Source organism: Manacus vitellinus, unplaced genomic scaffold, assembly GCF_001715985.3.
Source record: "Manacus vitellinus isolate BGI_N305 unplaced genomic scaffold, ASM171598v3 scaffold_34_pilon, whole genome shotgun sequence".
NCBI classification, from domain to species: domain Eukaryota; kingdom Metazoa; phylum Chordata; class Aves; order Passeriformes; family Pipridae; genus Manacus; species Manacus vitellinus.
The window spans coordinates 750025-767894 of NW_021940488.1; the positions used below are offsets into that span (position 1 = coordinate 750025).

General features: G+C 35.9%; 1 protein-coding gene across 1 annotated transcript in view; it reads left to right on the forward strand.

Annotated features, from left to right (window-relative positions):
* Positions 1-17870, forward strand: part of NECTIN3 (nectin cell adhesion molecule 3) — a 51476-nt gene that overhangs the window by 18226 nt on the left and 15380 nt on the right. The window contains exons 3-5 of the mRNA XM_029961426.1: positions 2080-2379; positions 4240-4357; positions 7194-7345. Of these exons, the coding sequence (XP_029817286.1) occupies positions 2080-2379; positions 4240-4357; positions 7194-7345 (570 nt within the window). The remainder of the gene's footprint in view (positions 1-2079; positions 2380-4239; positions 4358-7193; positions 7346-17870) is intronic.

Sequence of the window (17870 nt, forward strand, 5' to 3'; positions counted from 1 at the left end):
TTTAATTGATTTCACTGTACAGAGATCTCAGGCAGGGAGTGATACAGCAAAAATTAAAATCTTTATGCTTATAAAATTCTAAATGTAAATTTGAGTGTTTACATCTGCCTTTATTAATACTACAGAAGCTACTGAAAAAGTTACAGCTAGTGATTTGGGGAGAACAAGCATGGAAACCAAACTGTGGGTGAAATAACAAAGCTGTGTAGTGTCAGGTCCTCCATATTAGGTTTTAAAGGGTTGTTTTTTTTTCCAGATGATAGAATGCTCCAGGCTTATTGCAGAAAGCTCTAGTTATTGCTAGTGTTGGAGAGCAGGGAATCAGATTTGAAAGAAGTTCCATTAGAGATGCTTCAGATATAGGAGAGTGAGTGTAGAACTTGGCATAAAACCCCTGCTGTTGGTTTATTTACAGTAAGGTCACTAACAAATCACAGAGGGTAAGCATTCAGAGAAACAAAGTAGAAAATAATTTGCTCTCAGTGTTGGCCCAAAAAACCTTCAATTTCACGGTGATTTATGTTCTTTAAGTTCTTCCAATCATAGAACAGAAAAGACATTTTTATAAGGTTATCCGTTTAGTAGCTGCCTTTCCCTTTAGTGTAATTGAGCAAATAATAAACTACTTTCTTCAGACATGAGCAGTGTTAGATTGAGCAGAAAACAGTCACAGACTGATCCTGGCACTGAATTCACTCCAGATGAAAGAAAATATTTGATACCCAGTTATCTTTGGAAGGTATAGGTAGTTGGAGAAGTATCTTGCCAGATATGGTGATCTCTGCTCTATTTCATTTCAAGTTGTGTGTGTGGCTCAGCTTCAACTTCTGGGAAAGAAATTCCATGACCTAAATTTTTCCTTCTTGTCCTGAAAGGCATAGAAGTTGCAAGACTTGTCTTTGCTTTGTGATTAGTGAGTGCTGGTCCACTGAGGTGGATTCTGAAGAATTATGGTGTGTAGGAATGACCTGCCCTAGAGGACTCCCAGCAGCCTGATAAGAGCAAGAGACGAGCATTATGTAATAGCCTGCTACTCTACTGCAAAACCTGTATCTTACAATGTTGGTGACACAAATGGGCTATTCTAAAAAAGCACAACCTTGGTTTGTGTCTGAAGGACCAGATAGTATTTCTGCCTTAGACTGCAACTGGTGGATGGCTTGTACAGGGCTGACAAAAAACCCTGTTAAAAGAAAAAGGAAATTTTTCAAAACTTTTCAGTCTGTGGCCCTCGGCAGTAGACTTGTACATAAGGAACTAAACTTCCTGTTATAGTGAAGTGTGTTGCCTAAATCTGCAAAATTTTGGGGTGGGCAGTGGTTTTACAAGGAGGTAACATCCTCCCATGTGTCTTGGGTGTAGTACTGAGTTCAAATTTTTTACTTTTATAGGGATTCATTCACAAAAATATATTCATAGGCAGAATTTTATCAATAATTAAAAACAATTTCTTTGTGTATCAAAACCATATAAATTTTATATAAAATTACATGTATTTGCACATACACATTAGATTCTATATTCAGTGTGTGGTGTGTGTATACAGAATAATGCTTTTTTGGAGGTTGAATGTCCTTTGCAGCATGGAAGTCATTTATATTGTCCTGATGAACAAAAGCTTAAACTCTTAATGTTGGGTGTTAAAACACTGAGGTAGCTTTGAAATGACATAAACTGGCAGTATAGATTAATACTTGAATGCTTGAAAAGGCAGCAGAATCTAAGCTTTTTGAAAAAAAAAAATGCACTGTAGTTTCAACTTAATATTTTAAGCTGTCTGTTGTCAGACACTACAACTGGAGCACTGTAGTTGGCGTTTTGGACCTATCCACACTGGAATTCCCTGTCAGTGCATTAAATGTAGTGAATGAACAGCTCCGAACTTGGATGAGCGGACAAAGGTGAATAGTGTCAGCAGGCAAAATCTTCATGAAGCTGTCACCTCTGAGCTTATTTCTGGGATATCTGATTAGCCTAGGCTTTTGCAAATGGATTAGATTTTGTTTAAATCTTACACAGTGACAGTTTCAAAGATGTGGAGTCTTTCTTGTCTAAATTTACTTTTTCTCCCCTCCCTAGTTGAACCTGTTGTGAGCTTAACGAAAGGACCAAACCCTCTAATAGATGGTGCAAACTTGACAATAGCAGCCACTTGTACAGCAGCCACTGGAAAACCTGCTGCACAGATTGACTGGGAAGGAGACTTTGGTGATAAGAACCCCCCCATCTCTACTCCGTTTCCAAATGAAACAGTGACAGTTGTAAGCCAGTACGTGATTATGCCCACGCGGTTTGCAAGAGGAAGACACATAACTTGTGTTGTGAGGCACCCTGCTTTGGAAAAGGAGATCCGATACCCTTATGTGTTGGACATACAGTGTAAGTATTCTGTAAGGTAGATGCTGCTTGGTATATCTCTTACAACCACCCTCTTAATCGGTGTATACCTTCCACAGGAAGGAGATGAGCACTTTCTGCTTCAGGAAAATGAAGGAAATGAAAACTCTACAGAAATCTAAGCTGTGATTGAGGCAGGTCAGGCAGGAGTAGAAACCTGGGGTCTCTGTTTTGCCAATAAGGTCATGAAGCTAAAACACTGTTATGTTTGTTTGTGTTGTTTGTTTTGGATATTGAATCACGGGTCAACATTATTATTCATGTTTAAAAATAAAATTCAAAAATTACTGACAAAATAACAAACTCAGTTGATCTGTAAGCTCTTTATAGTGTCTTAATTTCAGCAATAGTAAAGAGAATTGTAATAAAGATTCATGTTTGAGATGACAAGTTGAAAGTAGACCTTATGGTCAGTAAGTTATTTTCAGATTAATCACTAAGCTTTGTCCACTCTAATTAACATAAGGAAACAAGAACATAATACATACATTCTTAACATTTGATATTCAGCTTCAAGTTGCTCATATAATTCAAATGTGTACCAGGCTTGTTTAACAAATGTGTGGCTTTAAAACACGTGAAAATATGTGGTGAGATGGCTTACAATGCTGCTTACTTAAAACCAGTTAAGATGAACTTTAGTTATGTGACCCTTTTTTTTTTTTTTTTTTTTTTTTGGTTAGACAATGCATATGTGACCAAACCCAACTATTTTCAAGTTGTTCCTTTATTATCCTGTCTCAGCTGTGTGCTGGTTTAAAGTTCCTAAATCACAGAAGTCTGTCAGTTCAATTAGAAGAAATGTAGTGGCTGGAAAAAGTAGACTTGCTATTTGGGTTTGGCTAGAATCTAATTTGGGTTTGTTTTTATTCTGTTTGGTAAAGAATCACTTATTTTGGCATAAAATAGTGATTAGTGTGGCTTTATTTTACCAGTCTTGAAGTTTTAGATTGAAGGGCCATTGATACAGAAATAGAACTAAAAGGTGGTTTTTTTCCCATCATTGTCTCAAACACTGAAGAAGAGAATAAAGTTTCATATTTAAAGTGAAATGAGGATGCAAATTGATCTTAAATATTTTTATCTGAAATTAGTGTTAAGGCATGTTTAAGACTTTCTAACAAAATTGTATAGTAACACAGCAGCAAGTGAGCAGCAGTGTGTGTTCCTCAGTCTTCCCTGACACAGCTTTTACCACTGCTTCTCCCTCACTGCTGTAGGAGTTTATACTAAATCATACTGTCTGTTCTGTGGCTTCTGAATATTTCAGCTGGGTGTCTCTGGCTTATCTGACATCACCGCCTTGCTTTTTAGAGCCTTAAAAACATAATTTTATGTATTGGTGCCAGTGGATAACTTAATCTTTATAGCTGGCATCTGTGAACTTTTTGGTGATTTCCTAATTACCTGGTTTTTCCAAAGGCTGTTTCTGACCCTTTGCTGTATCTTTTTAGTGAGAAGTAGCTCTAAATTACCGTTCCTCACTTCCCAAAAGAATGAAATAACTTCTTTTCTTCTGAAGTCCTCTCACTTCCCCAAGGTGTTGTACGGTTGCTGAAAACACGGGGAAAGTTGCACTGATTAAAACAACTTGTTCATTGCTACATATTATGCTGTAGCTTGGAACTGCATTGTGTTCTCTGTATTTTGGTGGTGCTGGTGGTCTTTAAATTAAAAACAGACAAACAACAATGAAAGCACACATCCCACTTCCTCCCTCCCCTCCAAAAAAAGAAAAAAAAAACCAAAAAAGCCCCCTTCTGCTCCACTGATCTGACCATTAGACATAATTCACTCTTAACAAAAAAATTGTGATTGATAGATGGAATCTTTTTTTGTCAGATGCCCCAGAAGTTTCAGTAACTGGCTATGATGGAAACTGGTTCATTGGAAGAGGGAACGTTCAACTCAAATGTAATGCTGATGCAAATCCATTACCTATGGAATTTATGTGGACCAGGTAAATATTTATGTAAAGGGACTTGGCACATGATTCAAGTGGTATAATTGCTTAGCTTACAGTAAATGCATGTTTTGAAAACAAAGAGTATATGACTTATATTGGGTTGTAATGATTTTATCCAGCCTTTTAAAAGGAGGATACAAGATATGTGTATGTATGAATATGGGTGGGTGGATATCTTGTAAATTTATATGCCTGAACAGTTTGTCATTACTCTCAGGGTAAAGTCTCTTTAGTTACTCAAAGTAGATTAAACTGTGTATGCTGCAACATGTAGAACAAAGACCAGTAAGTCTAGTAGGGATCCAACTATTTTTTAGTTCAGTTTTATCATCACTGAGAGTAGATTGTAAACACTGGAACAGACTTTTCTGTATCTGCATTTTAAAATCTGAAAATTACGGTTGAGATGGCTTACTGAATTACAGAATTTGTCATGTTTTTCAAAGTGCTCAAGTAGTTGCCAAGTCAGATGAATCCATCGTGATGGAAACTAGGTCTTGAACAGGTGTCTAGTAAAATAAAAAATTGAACATAGCAGCCACACTTCATGAATATGTGAATTAGTTGGGCCCTACTCTGAAGTGTACTGCTTGGCTTTTGCAGCCATGGCTGTACTTTGTGCAAGAGACAAAGGAGGACAATAAAAGCAAGCACAGATAAGTCTTTCCTGTGAAGAAAAAAAAAATAAACTCAGCCCTTTTAGTTTTACTTGCTGCCTGTAGAAAAGGAAATAACTTTCCCAAGGATAGTGTGAATTTTTGTGTAACTGTTATAGTGGCTTCTCTTGGTAAATATTTGGGAATATTTATTTATTTGAAGCTGTAATCAATTTCCCTACCTTCTCAATGGTGGATATAACTTAATGGAGAGGAAGAGTAGTCATGACGTGGATTGAAGATGTTGTATTGATAAGTTTGGAGTTGCTTGATGTCAGTATTGCAGGAAAAGAAAACATTACTGTAACTGACTCGATCTTAAAACCAGCCACTGAAATTTTCAGGGTGGCATGGCTATGCTAAACTAACTATAGTAAAATGTGTACTTTACCTACTGCTACAGTGGGCTGCCATCCCCATCCCAGGCTTAGCTCAAAATCAGTGTGATGAGAAATTTCAACACATAAAAATTCCTATGTTCAGAAAAGCTTGCCAGGATTGCAACTAAACAGCAGTACCACTTGTTTCTTCAGATGCACTGGGTTCTCAGTTCTCTCATTTGATTTTGAGACATATGTAAAAACTAATCAATACTGCCTCTGTCTGAAATTCCAGAAGAAATAAACATATTTAAATACATTTAAAGCACTTCAAACTTCAGAGGTGACTTTTATATCTCCTAAGGTTAAAATGGAACCAACTCTTACAAAAAAGCTGATTTTTCTGGAGCAAAACTAGGGTACCTTTTTGAGCAGAAACAAAACCTATCAAAGAGGCTGCAATATTGGTGCATGAGGAGCTTCAAGTGTGTGTGTGTGTGGGGAATCCATGTAAGAAAAGGGTAGCTTGAGTATTTAAGGAACCAAAAAGTAGCTGTGTTCAATTGTGTGCTGTCTTACTGGTGTCAAATTATAGTAGCTTCTAGAACTACCATACCAAAAAATGGTATCTCTTGGAATCAAAGATGACACTGTACTTGCTGGCATACTGATATTTTCATTGTCAATAATTTTAAAATGTTGAATGTATGAGAATTTTATTAGCATGGACCTGGCAAACAAATTGGCTGTTTTATAATGTTTCTGGAAATAAATACTTCTGGTACTAATGAATTATGGAATATGTGCTTGATCACTTTTATCAGCTTTAATATGGCTGAGGCAGTTCTGGGCAATAATCACAGCAAAGTAGTAGGAATGTTGTCTTCAACCTACATATGTTGGAGATCATTTTTGCTGTTAACTGTGGGGTGTTTAGTTTTTTTTAATTGAGTACTTATTTTAAGGTGTTGGGTGACTTTTTTTCAATGCTGTTTATAAAAGCACACTTTCTAAATGCTTTCAAGGTACTGTGATCTGGTGAGCACATGCTTGCATATTGATTTAGGCCTGGTTAGCTGTTAATAGATACTTAGATAAAACATGGGATGCAACAGCATGAAATTATACACAGGTGTTTAATGGGCAGTTGGCAGCTCTGTTAAAATAGTTTCAGTGCTTTTGCCCTTTCCCCTTTCTCATCGTGTTTACTCAGTTGTTACTGCAATCTCAGGCAGAGTGGTACAGGGAAATGATAGAGTTGGAAAGGCCAGTTGACCAGAAACAATTTTTTTTTTTAACCAGTTGTTTCTCCAAATGTTCTCCACATTCTGTTTCAGTGCTGTAATTTGGATGGAAAAGTGATGGGGGATGAGAAAAAGCAGGTCAAGAGAGGGGGAAACTGCTTGAACTCTTGCTCAGAAATTCTAGTCAAAATGCCCTGTAAATTAAGCATGTATGGACAGAAATATTTATTGTGATAGCTCAACTGGATGCAAAAGAACAGGCAGACAATCCTGACAGCAGTATAAGTGCTTCTTAGTTAGACTGTTAGTTTTTAGAGCTTGAGTTGGCTTGTTCCTTCAAGTTCTTTTGAGATGATGTTTTTTAGCTGTAGTAGTCTTCATTTTTAGACAGCTTGCTAGTGCCAGCAGACTTGACATTTAAAGGATTTGGCACAGAAATTAAAAACTAAATAAATGTTCAGGTGTACACTGAGAAAGTCCAAGAAAAGCCCACTGACAATGTCAGAGCACAGTGAAAAGTTCACTTTACCGACTATTACAAATATTGTTTTAAAGTGTTCTATTTAAACTAGTTGTAAGATTCACATTTGAAATATAACTGTTTTTCTAGGTTGGATGGACAGTGGCCTGAAGGATTGCTGTCTGTCAACAATACTCTGCAGTTCAGCAGCCCATTGACTTATAACTACACTGGGACTTACATCTGTAAGGTGACTAATTCACTTGGTCAGAGGAGCGATCAGAAGACTGTCTACATATTAGGTAAGTCATCTCAGCAAAGACAGTGTGTTAACTGTGTTTTGGTCAGTGATTGAATTAACAAACTGAAGAGCCAGTTGATGCATGAAATATTTACACATTTTGTGTGAAAACCTATTTGAAGTATGGATTTAAGAGCTATAATACAATTTGGGATAATTAATAATTAAAAACATGTAGTAGAAATTCTTAAACTTCAGGTGCTTCTGAAATTATTACTTTCTCTTGGTAGGTGAACTGAGATTTGTTTCTTACAGTGTTAACCTGTGTTTGACAAGATATATTGATGGCAATAAACAGCACCTTGTCTGTAATAAATTGAAAAAACAGATGTTGTTGGGAGGTGATGAACTACATTTAGGAAAGCCAAAGGTGCTCTTCTTTAAGGAAGTTAGGGTTATGTTCTGAATGTGTTTCACATCAGTTACTCATCTCATTTTCTCAGGATGCAGATATCCAGTAATCATGAAGTTAAGTATCTCATGCAGAACTTGCTGATCTACTTAGTGTAATATAGCAGAGGTGTGTGACTGTTTAGCATTACTGCTGTTGGAGCCCACAACCTTGTATCTGTTAACACAGTGTAATTAATGTTTTACTATGGCACCTTCTTTGTGAAAAAACAGCATGACTTATGGTATATGTGAATGGTGCCCTACAAGGGTGAAAAAGCTCTCCAGGTTTCCATAATGGATTAGGAAAATTAGCTAATACGTAGCTTGATCAATAAATGTTAATGTCATTTTTATAAGAAAGATAATACAAACATGAAAATTAAAATCTTTTCAATAAGTTATTGACATTTGCTGTTTCGATAAGGGAATTAAGTGTCAGAGTGCACGCTGGCATGGATACAAACATAGATGACTCCTTAGTAAGAACTTAAAACTCAATATGAACACTTAAGAGTGGAGGTGAGAATGAGAACTTGCAACTAAAACTGAAGGTCCAGGATGTTTGAAGCCACGTCTGTCAGAATTCATTTTTGATAGTTGTCTGCATCTTTAAAACAAATGATGGAGTTGCAGTCACACTGACATACTAGCTTCCACAATGGCCTACATTGTAGTTAAGTTCTAATTAACTGCCTAGTTAATGACCTAGTTTCCCCTTAACTTCTAAGTAGTTTGAGACAGTGGAATTATTTGTAAACAACTTAATAGCTAGAATTTTATACACCTTTTATATATAACTTTTTTATATAAGTTAAAAGATTTCAAGTTGGGAAAGTTACTTTGGTGAGAAGTTACTTTTGGATGCTTGGTTCTAATTCTGCTTCTATGAAGAAGAATTCATTGCTACATAGAAGTCTCAAAACAGTAACAAAGACTGGCATGTTTTAAGAAGTATCAAGTAAAAAAATTCAAATGTCATCATTAAATAGGGTGAAATATTTGCCTGCATTGTAACATTGAAATACACTTACTCAGAAAATAACAGTACAGTTCATAGCTGTTTTCAGCCCTATTCTAATTCTCAGGAATGGGGGAAGTTTTTTCAAGTGCACCACTTTTCAAGTTGTCAGTTCTGTGAATATCATCTGCTATAAGTACAACTCATGCTTTTTACCATGATTGTCATGCATGAGGATATAAGGCCATCATTCAAATTATGTTTGCAATTAACAGACCAAAATAGGCCAACCAGGAAGTCGTGTATGGCGTTTCCTAAAATGAATCAAGTTTTTGAAAAGCAGAAGCATTATACAGGCCAGTTGGGCTGTGGTGGCAGCTTGTGTTCTAGCCCATGGCAAATGTAACAGAGCTTAATAAGCTTGCTGCAGAGATAGTTAAGCTGCAGCAGTTGATCTGTGGTGTGAACTGATGGATACTGTTTACCATGAGTGCTGCTTTTCAGCTTTGTTCAGCAACTTTGTTTTGCTGCAGTGATTTACTTGCAATTAGCAAACCTTAGCTGGTTTTAGGGAGCACCAAAACTGAACCTCAGCTAGCTAGAAATCATAGTCGTGATTCTCCTGGTTAAGTGCAGCAGTAACAACAAATACTTTAGTTGACATTAAATTAATTTCAGTTTTTTGAAACCTCATGTTGATCATGCTACCAAACTGATTAAAACCACTGTGTATTAACCTTGCATATATAGGAGAGTTGATAAAAATGAGAGGTGGGGCAATTGTAAGTGTAACACCTGTGTTGTTTTCAGAAAGTAATATAAAGCACATTTTATTGTAACTCTTAAGAATAACTTTTCATTGTGATTGGCTCTTTAAATAACTGAAATGCCCTTAATGGTGCAGAATGGACAAGTAACTATGAAATAATGTTACCACCTTTAATATTTGACTTAACTGACGAGGTATCTAGTAATGGCAAACATGGCACTGCTGCACTATGAAGCAATCAGCAATAACATGAAATAAACCATTAGCTTATTTTTCTATCTTTGCTTTTATCCAATGTATGAAACTTGGTATAAAACAAAGGGAAAGCTTGAAGCTAGTGGACAAAGCTGTATCATCACACCATCTTTGAAATTTTAATTGTAAAGCTGTCAAAAAGGATTTATGATGTTAATGCTTCTGAACAGTCACAATGCTGGTAGTTAAGTTTTTTTTTTAACTGCTGGCAAAAAAATATCTCGAGTTGAAATGTGTTCTAGGATTATAATGTAAGCTGAGCAAAAAAGTTGCCTTTGGTCCTGATATTCATTGTTAAAAAAATAAAGCTGTATTTTTAATAAGTTTTGTTGTGCTCCTAGACTTTGTTAGTACTCTTAAAGTGGAATAGGGAAATAAAAGAGAAGTTGATACCAACTAAATGGTAAAATCACCAGTTTTTATTTACAGGAGATAATACATCTTTATAGGGATAGAGAAATACTCAAATGTTATTTGAAGACAGACTTTTTTTATATTGCTTTTAAGGCACTGATATCTTTGCTATTTTTTACTCATTCAGTGGTGTAAAGTTAAACTTCTTGTGTGGTTTTCAAGCAAAAGTAAGTCATGCTTCTCATGGGGTTCAGGTGTTGAAGTTCTGGATGTAGTCCTGTAGGTTTTTCAAAGCAAACCGTCAGCTTGATATGTAAAGCACTTCCTCTTGCAATATTGATTTACTCCGTTTTCTTATGCAAGGAATTGTATCTTGTTTTCTTGGCTCTGTGTTCCTTCACCTTCATACTGTTTACTGAGGCCTTTCCTTTCTCCACTTGCAAGGGAGAAGTGACCTGTGAGACTTGCATTCAGATAGGAACGTGCTTACTTCCTCTGTCATGACTGCCTTTGAGAGACACTACTTTTGTTAAAAGTAAAGCCAGCCTTTGTTAGCCAGCAATCCTGGGAAGGTGTGATTTGTAAGTACAGGGTCACCCTCTTGTAGAGTGGGCATTGTCAGGATTAACATAGGAGAGGCTGATCCTCGGTTTTACTTTTGTTTCTTCATAAATAAATCTCTGTTCTGAGAGAGCATTGTGAATTCAGGCACTCGTTTATTTTCTAATGTACAAACTGCTTTTTTTTTTTCTGTTGTGTAGCAAAGGACTTCCCAGGATATTCTGACTGTTAACTTTCTTGCTCCCTGGTATGGCATGCTTTGAAACTTTAATGGTCTTCCTGAACATTCCTTTGTACTCCAGCTTATGTTAATGATAAGTTTCTCCTGTATCCCAAAGAAATACCAAAGTCTTCTATTTGGTGTGTGGAAATCCCAGCTAGAACCTACAAAAGTACTCTGAACTTTGAAAGGGGATGATTGACTCTGATGAAAGAAATTGATGGTACCTGTCTGCATATCATGCTGCCAAAATAGACGTGGGGGCACATACACTGAAAAATAATCTAAAGGGAAATGTTCTACTCCAGTGTGGAGCCTTCATAGACAAGAAACTGTGGGGAGAGGGTTACACAGTGTCCTCATCTATTTCTTGACTTTTAGAGTCAAAGTGGTTGGAGAAGAACTGATGTGGAAACATCATTCTTTCTCAGACATTTCTGAAAGCCTCCTTTGATGGAAAGGCAGCTTTCCCTGCTCTTACAGAGGAGTTGCTATGTAAGCTTTTCAGCAGTTGAGAGAAAGGGTTGTTTTTATAACACCCAGCTACATTGAATTATTATTCAGTTTTTAAGTACTTGCCATGTAAGTGAAATTTAGCAACAACAGCATGTTAAGAAGCAAAGGTAAATATGTCTCTGTGCAAACATACATGTAATACAGGTACAGACAGATACTTATCACTTAGGAAAATTACAAGTTCAAAGAGATCTTGTAATTTGTGCAAAGCCAACTCAGTTTTGGATTATAAGTAATAGATAGGAGGTCCTTGGCAAAGAAAGGGATGTTTGCACCTTGAATCGTGTGGGGTTTGTGTTTTGTTTTGTTTTGTTTTTGTTTTTTTTTTTCAAATAAGGAGAACTACTTTTAACCACTTTATTGTGACTTTTGGATCTAGGCAGACTTTGTCTATATTAATTTACAACAACTATCCAAGAAATCTTTCCTTCCTAAACTACTTCTGTAATGTTTAACTGACATTTTAACCAAAGGAGATGTGTACCAGTATTGAATTATCTTACCTATTATAGAGCTGGTCACCTTACCTCTGAATTATTTCATAGTGGGCTAAATCCAAAATTACTTATAGTTTAAAAATACTGTGTTATCTAGTTGATTTTCTTAAAATGATGTGCTTGTTGATATTGATACCAAGACAGGCCTTAACCTAAGATTTTTAAGCTAATAATCTGGTTCAAAGGATGCTCCATCCATTTCTTTTCACATTCATCTTTCTGACACTTGGCTTGTTGTTGGCTTTGACTTACTACAGAAGCAAAGGTGGGTCCTCATTGTTCAAGTGTCTGGGTACTTCAGGGGGATTGAAGTGGGAAGATGTGGTGTTTGGGCCATGACACATGTCATGTTAATTGGATGTCTTTACTAAAATTAACTGTAGAAACTCACCTTCCCAGGCAAAGTTGTTTGTATTGTAAGAGTTGAGAAAATGATCAAGAATAGTCATTTAAGGAAAGAATAAAATTATCAGACTCATGCTGTTGAAAGTTGGTACTGTCTTTTATTGGAAACATCTGGAAAAATAATTAATAGAGGAAAAACTAAGCAGTATACAAGGACCATGGTGCTTTAGTTTGAGGTGGTATTAGAGTTTCATTTGAAGTGAACAGCAAGTCTTGCTTTACTTGGCAGAAATCTGTGTCAAAGGCTTTGAAGCAAAAACTTCTTTATGTACATGGAGTGAGTCGATTGACTTATTATATTGATACTAGAAAACTGGTTTTTGCTTTCCTCGATTGTGTCTCTTGTTTTAATGGGATGATAGCTATGGAAAAGGAGAAGAAATTTTGTGGGGGTCTTTGCTGGTCCTCATTACTGCAGGGCACATGTAATAAGGATGTGAACAGAGCCCAGAACAATAAGAAACAAAAACTGAAATCAAGATGCATTTAACTTAAGCCCAGATATTTTTCAGAATTTATGCCACTTTTAGCTCCCTGACCTGCATGGACATTTTAGTATGTTGTTGTAGTTTGTCCAGCAGCACAAGCCTGCATCAGTGAAAGCTGTTAAACATTGGGTCCTAAGTAAAATGTGGGAAATTGTTGCTTTTGAATCAAGTGCCATATGAAACAATTAAAATGAAAATTTTGTGCTCAATGTTCTGTAAAAAGCATTCAGAATTCAAACATGTATTGGTGATTATGTGAAGTATTATAATTAAACAGCTTTCTGATATGAAAGAGTATTGTCTTTCATACCAAAGGACAAGAGTGGCATTTTCTTGATTTGGAGATAGCACTTGAGATATGATTTCCAAGCAAGATATTATGGAGTAGACATAAAAACTTTGTCATTGCTGATCTTAGTGTTGTTCTCTGTTTGGGAAACCTGCTTGGTACAGGAAGTGGAAAAAAAAAACGACTTAAGTTTTACATTTAAAAAGCTTTGGGTGACATCAGAAAACTTCACTTGTTCTTAGTTGTAATTGGCCTTTTAAACAAGAAGGGACAACTTTATTTTGTCATTCTTCAAACAGTAACAGGTATGGACACAGGCAGTACAGGTGTCATGGTTATATACATTCTAGGAATGCAAAAAAACAAATGCTTAATTTAGCATACATTTGCAATTAATTTAAGATTAACGTGCTAATTAGTGATTTTAGATAATGCAACTGGACAACCTGAAAACTGGTGGATGAATCAGAAGTTAAGGAAAAGCTTTTGTAAAACACTTTGTTTGTCGCATTTTTTTTAATATATTCAGTGTAATTACCACTGTGCTTACTTCACATATGTGATGATTAAATTTGCCAGGATGCAAGTACTACATACTTGTGCATGTGGAAGATGGGACTTAAAACCTCACTATCAGAGGGAAATAAATGAGCAATTGCAAAGACAATTTAAAAAAAAAAGGCATAAATAGAGCTAAAAAATCTTGTGTCTAAAACAAATACCTTTTCAAGGAAGTGGAGTTTGAGCTTATCTTCTGGATTTATGGATGTGTGGGACATGGAAGCCTGGTAAACTTGGATTCCTTAATCTCTACTTCTTTGTTAAATTATCAATCTTACTTTAAATCAGTTTTTACTAAAATCATAATCTGGATTCCTCTTGTTCATTTTGATAGTGCATCCTTCTTGTTCGGTTTTCTGTCTTCTGTCAAATTAATTTCATTTACGTATAGCTCCCTAACAAATCATCACTTTTACATAGCAAATAATATAATTATGCATTTTGAAAACCTGTATAAAACTTTACTTATTGTGTTAAGCTTAAAATATTGCATTAAGCAGTGAGATGCAGTCTGAAGATGTGTAGTGATCATTGCAAATGTGACGATTCTGTCTGCTATGAGAGAATTGTATGTCTGTCTCTGAGTAGTAAGATGAAAAATCATATTTATGGCTATTTGTGATTTGTCAAATAATTGGAAGCCTGACAGATCTCTAGTTCTATCTGTTTTACTTCTTGTGGTGTTAAATCTAAGGTACCTCTAATATGGTGGTGGTAGTAGTTCCATGAATCTTGCTTATGGGCATTTAAATAAATAACATGGTATAATGAGCTACTTGGCTGTCCATGTAATATTCTCTCTAAAAGGTTCAAGCTATAATAACATGTTTAGTGTTGCTTTATTGATTTTTAAAATAGTTAGCTTGCATTGGGCAAGGCAGAAAGTAGGTTTTTTTCAGTGTGGCACAGAAATAAGAACTGGAGTTGCATAAAACATTGTGATTGACCGGTATAATCTCAGGAGGCTTTCTTGGTGTCATCAGCCCATCACTTGGAACCTTGTCAGCAATACAGATCTGTAAATACAGATGCATACATTTCCAGTAGACCTAAAGAACAAAGGAAAAAGCCATGTGCTGGACAAGTGTGGTAGCTGGCAGTCTCTTGTTTACATACATAACCTGACATGAAATCAATTGGTATTTTATATTGAGGAATGAATATGGAAATTTCTTTGTGTATGAGGCATCAAATTGCTTTCAAAAAGAATGCATGGAAATAATTTTTACTTGAAATGTTCTGGTTTTTTATTGTTATTTTTAAAAACCTCAAGGCTCCTTGCTCAACATAAGTGTTACTTTGAGATTAATACGTGCCATTTTTAACTATGCTTCTTTCACTAATCCCAAGGTGAGGCTGAGTAAGTTGTATTAATGAAATAAATGTTTTTGGAGAGATTAGCTTAAAATCAGTAGTTCATGCGTTGCTGACTGAACACACAACTCATAGTTTTTCATTCTTATACTTAATGCCCTGAACAATTTCTGAAGTGGGAATTTAATGTGGAATAATTGACTCTGTGGCATAATCAGTTGATTTGATCCAGTATTCCTAACTGCTGGATGGAAAGTTAGAGGACTGCTTGGGTTTTTCCTCCATGAAGGAGGTAAATAATGAATGAACAGTCAACATCTGAGCAGAAAACCTGCATCTCCTTACTCTGAGGAGGGCAAAGTGTCTACTTGAAGATGATTTTTATTTTGTTTACTCCCTATACTTTCTATCCTTCTGCAGCATAGCTCAAAACCACATTTAATGAAGCTAGTTCAAAGCCTGTGGAAAATGTTAGACTTTTTGTAGTGCCATGAACTTGAGAATGAAAAACTATTCTTGTAGAACATACCCATCAACTTTGCTTTCTTATAAACCCTTAACTGATTTAGCTTGCATTGACATTCTGTGCCTTTTCTGTGTCTTGTCTACTTCTTTGCTCTTTCCATTAGATCCTCCTACTACTACCACTCGGCTGCCCACGGTTCCCTGGCATCCTTCGACTGATGGCATCACAGGTTTAGCAACACAGCCTAGAATAATAGATTTCCCAACATCAACCTTGCCAACAATGCAGGACGACTCTTGGGGTACCATCATCGGTTCTGTGGTGGGTGGGCTTCTTTTACTCTCACTTCTCAGTATTGTGGGTGGAATTCTCTGCTGTAGGAGAAGAAAGACGTTCCGTGGTGACTACTTTGCTAAGAGCTACATTCCACCGTCAGATATGCAAAAAGAGTCTCAAATAGATGTTCTTCAGTCAGATGATGTGGATTCTTACCCTGACAGTATAAAAAAAGAAATAAATCATCCAATGAACATAATATCTAAAGATTATTTAGAAGACCCTGAAAAACCTGAGTTGAACAATATAGACAATACTAACAGGTACCAGGAACGTTATGAAAGACGAATGGATTACTATGAAGGTGGAACATATGGATTGAATTTTATGGCTGGTGAATTATACGATGATGAGGACTTTGTTTCTCACTTAGATGGCGCGGTAATATCTCGGAGGGAGTGGTATGTGTAGTAACCACTGCAAACTAAACGTGTATCTGCAGTTCATTTCATTGGCTGGTCACTTTCAGATTGTTTATACTTACACAAGAGAGGAGGAATAAACTTTTTGAAACTGAATTTTTTTTTTTTGGAAGGTTTTTATATTGTAACTTGACACAATGAAATACTGAATCTGGGGAAAATGTATTTGAGCTGCTTTTTTTCCCAATGCTGTACTACTGTTTAAAATTGGAGTTTTAATGCAGAGTGCTTATATTGCTCTATGTCAGAGGTAAAAAAAAGGCTAAATTAAAGTTCCCATTCAATATTGTTTAAGAATAAAAAGTAGCTGTCTTGGTTCTCTGATTTAAAAAGAAGTTTACCTAAGTCAATGATCAGATATAATCTTTTGGGGCTTTGAATTATTCCAGTGTAGGTACTATCCATGGTAAACTTAATGTTTCTATATAGCAAATACTTTACCAATTAAAATGAGTTACAGCAGAATTAAAGCTTTATTTTTTAGGTTTTTTTTCTGAATAAAAACGAATACCTCTTAGCATTTCAATGAGCCTTCTTGTAACTATATACTTAAAAGTTAAGTCGTTGCACTGAAACTAACTTATGAACAAAATTTTGAGGAGTAACTGTAAACAGGTCAAAGGCTTGTATTTGAATAAGATGAAAAGTTATTTTTTTATAGTCATTGATTTCTAAAGCTTATTCTAGTGTCTGTATATACATACAGTAAGGTATTTTGTTAGGCCTGTAATTGGCAGGATGTCAAAACTCATTAACGCATACAAGGTGCTCTTTGCAAGTACACAGGGTGCAATTTTTGAGACCTGTTTCGGAGGCTATGTGGGAATCTTACTGTTGAATTTGAAAGCTGGAGAATTGGACACAACTAAGGAGAATAATAGAGATTCCAAAGCTGGAGGCTAATGTGAATTTTCTTATTTTCCCAGGTGCCAAAAAAGTTAAGAGTTTTTATGACCAGAGGTTAAAACAGCGGTTTTACGCTGCTTTCGAATAAGTTACAATGCTTGCTTTGAAGAGGGTAGTTTCAGATTATTAGTAGGGAAGTGGACACTTGCACTGCTACTTCATTTGTTGAAAACACACTCTCCAGTGATGCAACTACAGAATCTATGAAACAGGAATTCTGATGACTTGTGCAGTCTCTGTACTGCAGTGGATTTGTTTTCCCTGCAAATAATCAATACTGATTTAACAACATGTTCTTGTTCTTTCCAATGACATTGTATCCATTATATGTAGGACATCTTGTTTGACATCTGAAATAGTTCTACTTTGTCATGAGCAGATTCACCAGACTAAATCTGCTGATTATTTAGGGAGGAATGAAAAAACTTTAGAGGAATTAGAGAACAATGATAAATTCATACTTAGAATAGTAGATCTTTTGAAGTGCCATTTTTAAGTGTTTAGCTTAAGGAAATTGAAGCTGATAAGGCTATTAGTATTTGGAACCTGAAAAGGGAAAAGTCTCTGCTACCTTTGAGGTGAAATAGGCTGCATTATTACAGCTGCTTCATGAGCATTCATGTTGGAAGTTCTTTTCTAGCCTCACGATGTTTGGTAGCTTTACAGCATTTAGAGCTTCATGAACATAGTTGTATTGAGCGTTGTAGACAATACACTGTGATTGCATATGACTGCATGTCTTCAAAAAAGATTAGGACAACAGCTTTATTTGAAATTCCAATGGAAAAGCATCCCTAAACAACTTCAGTTTGTGTT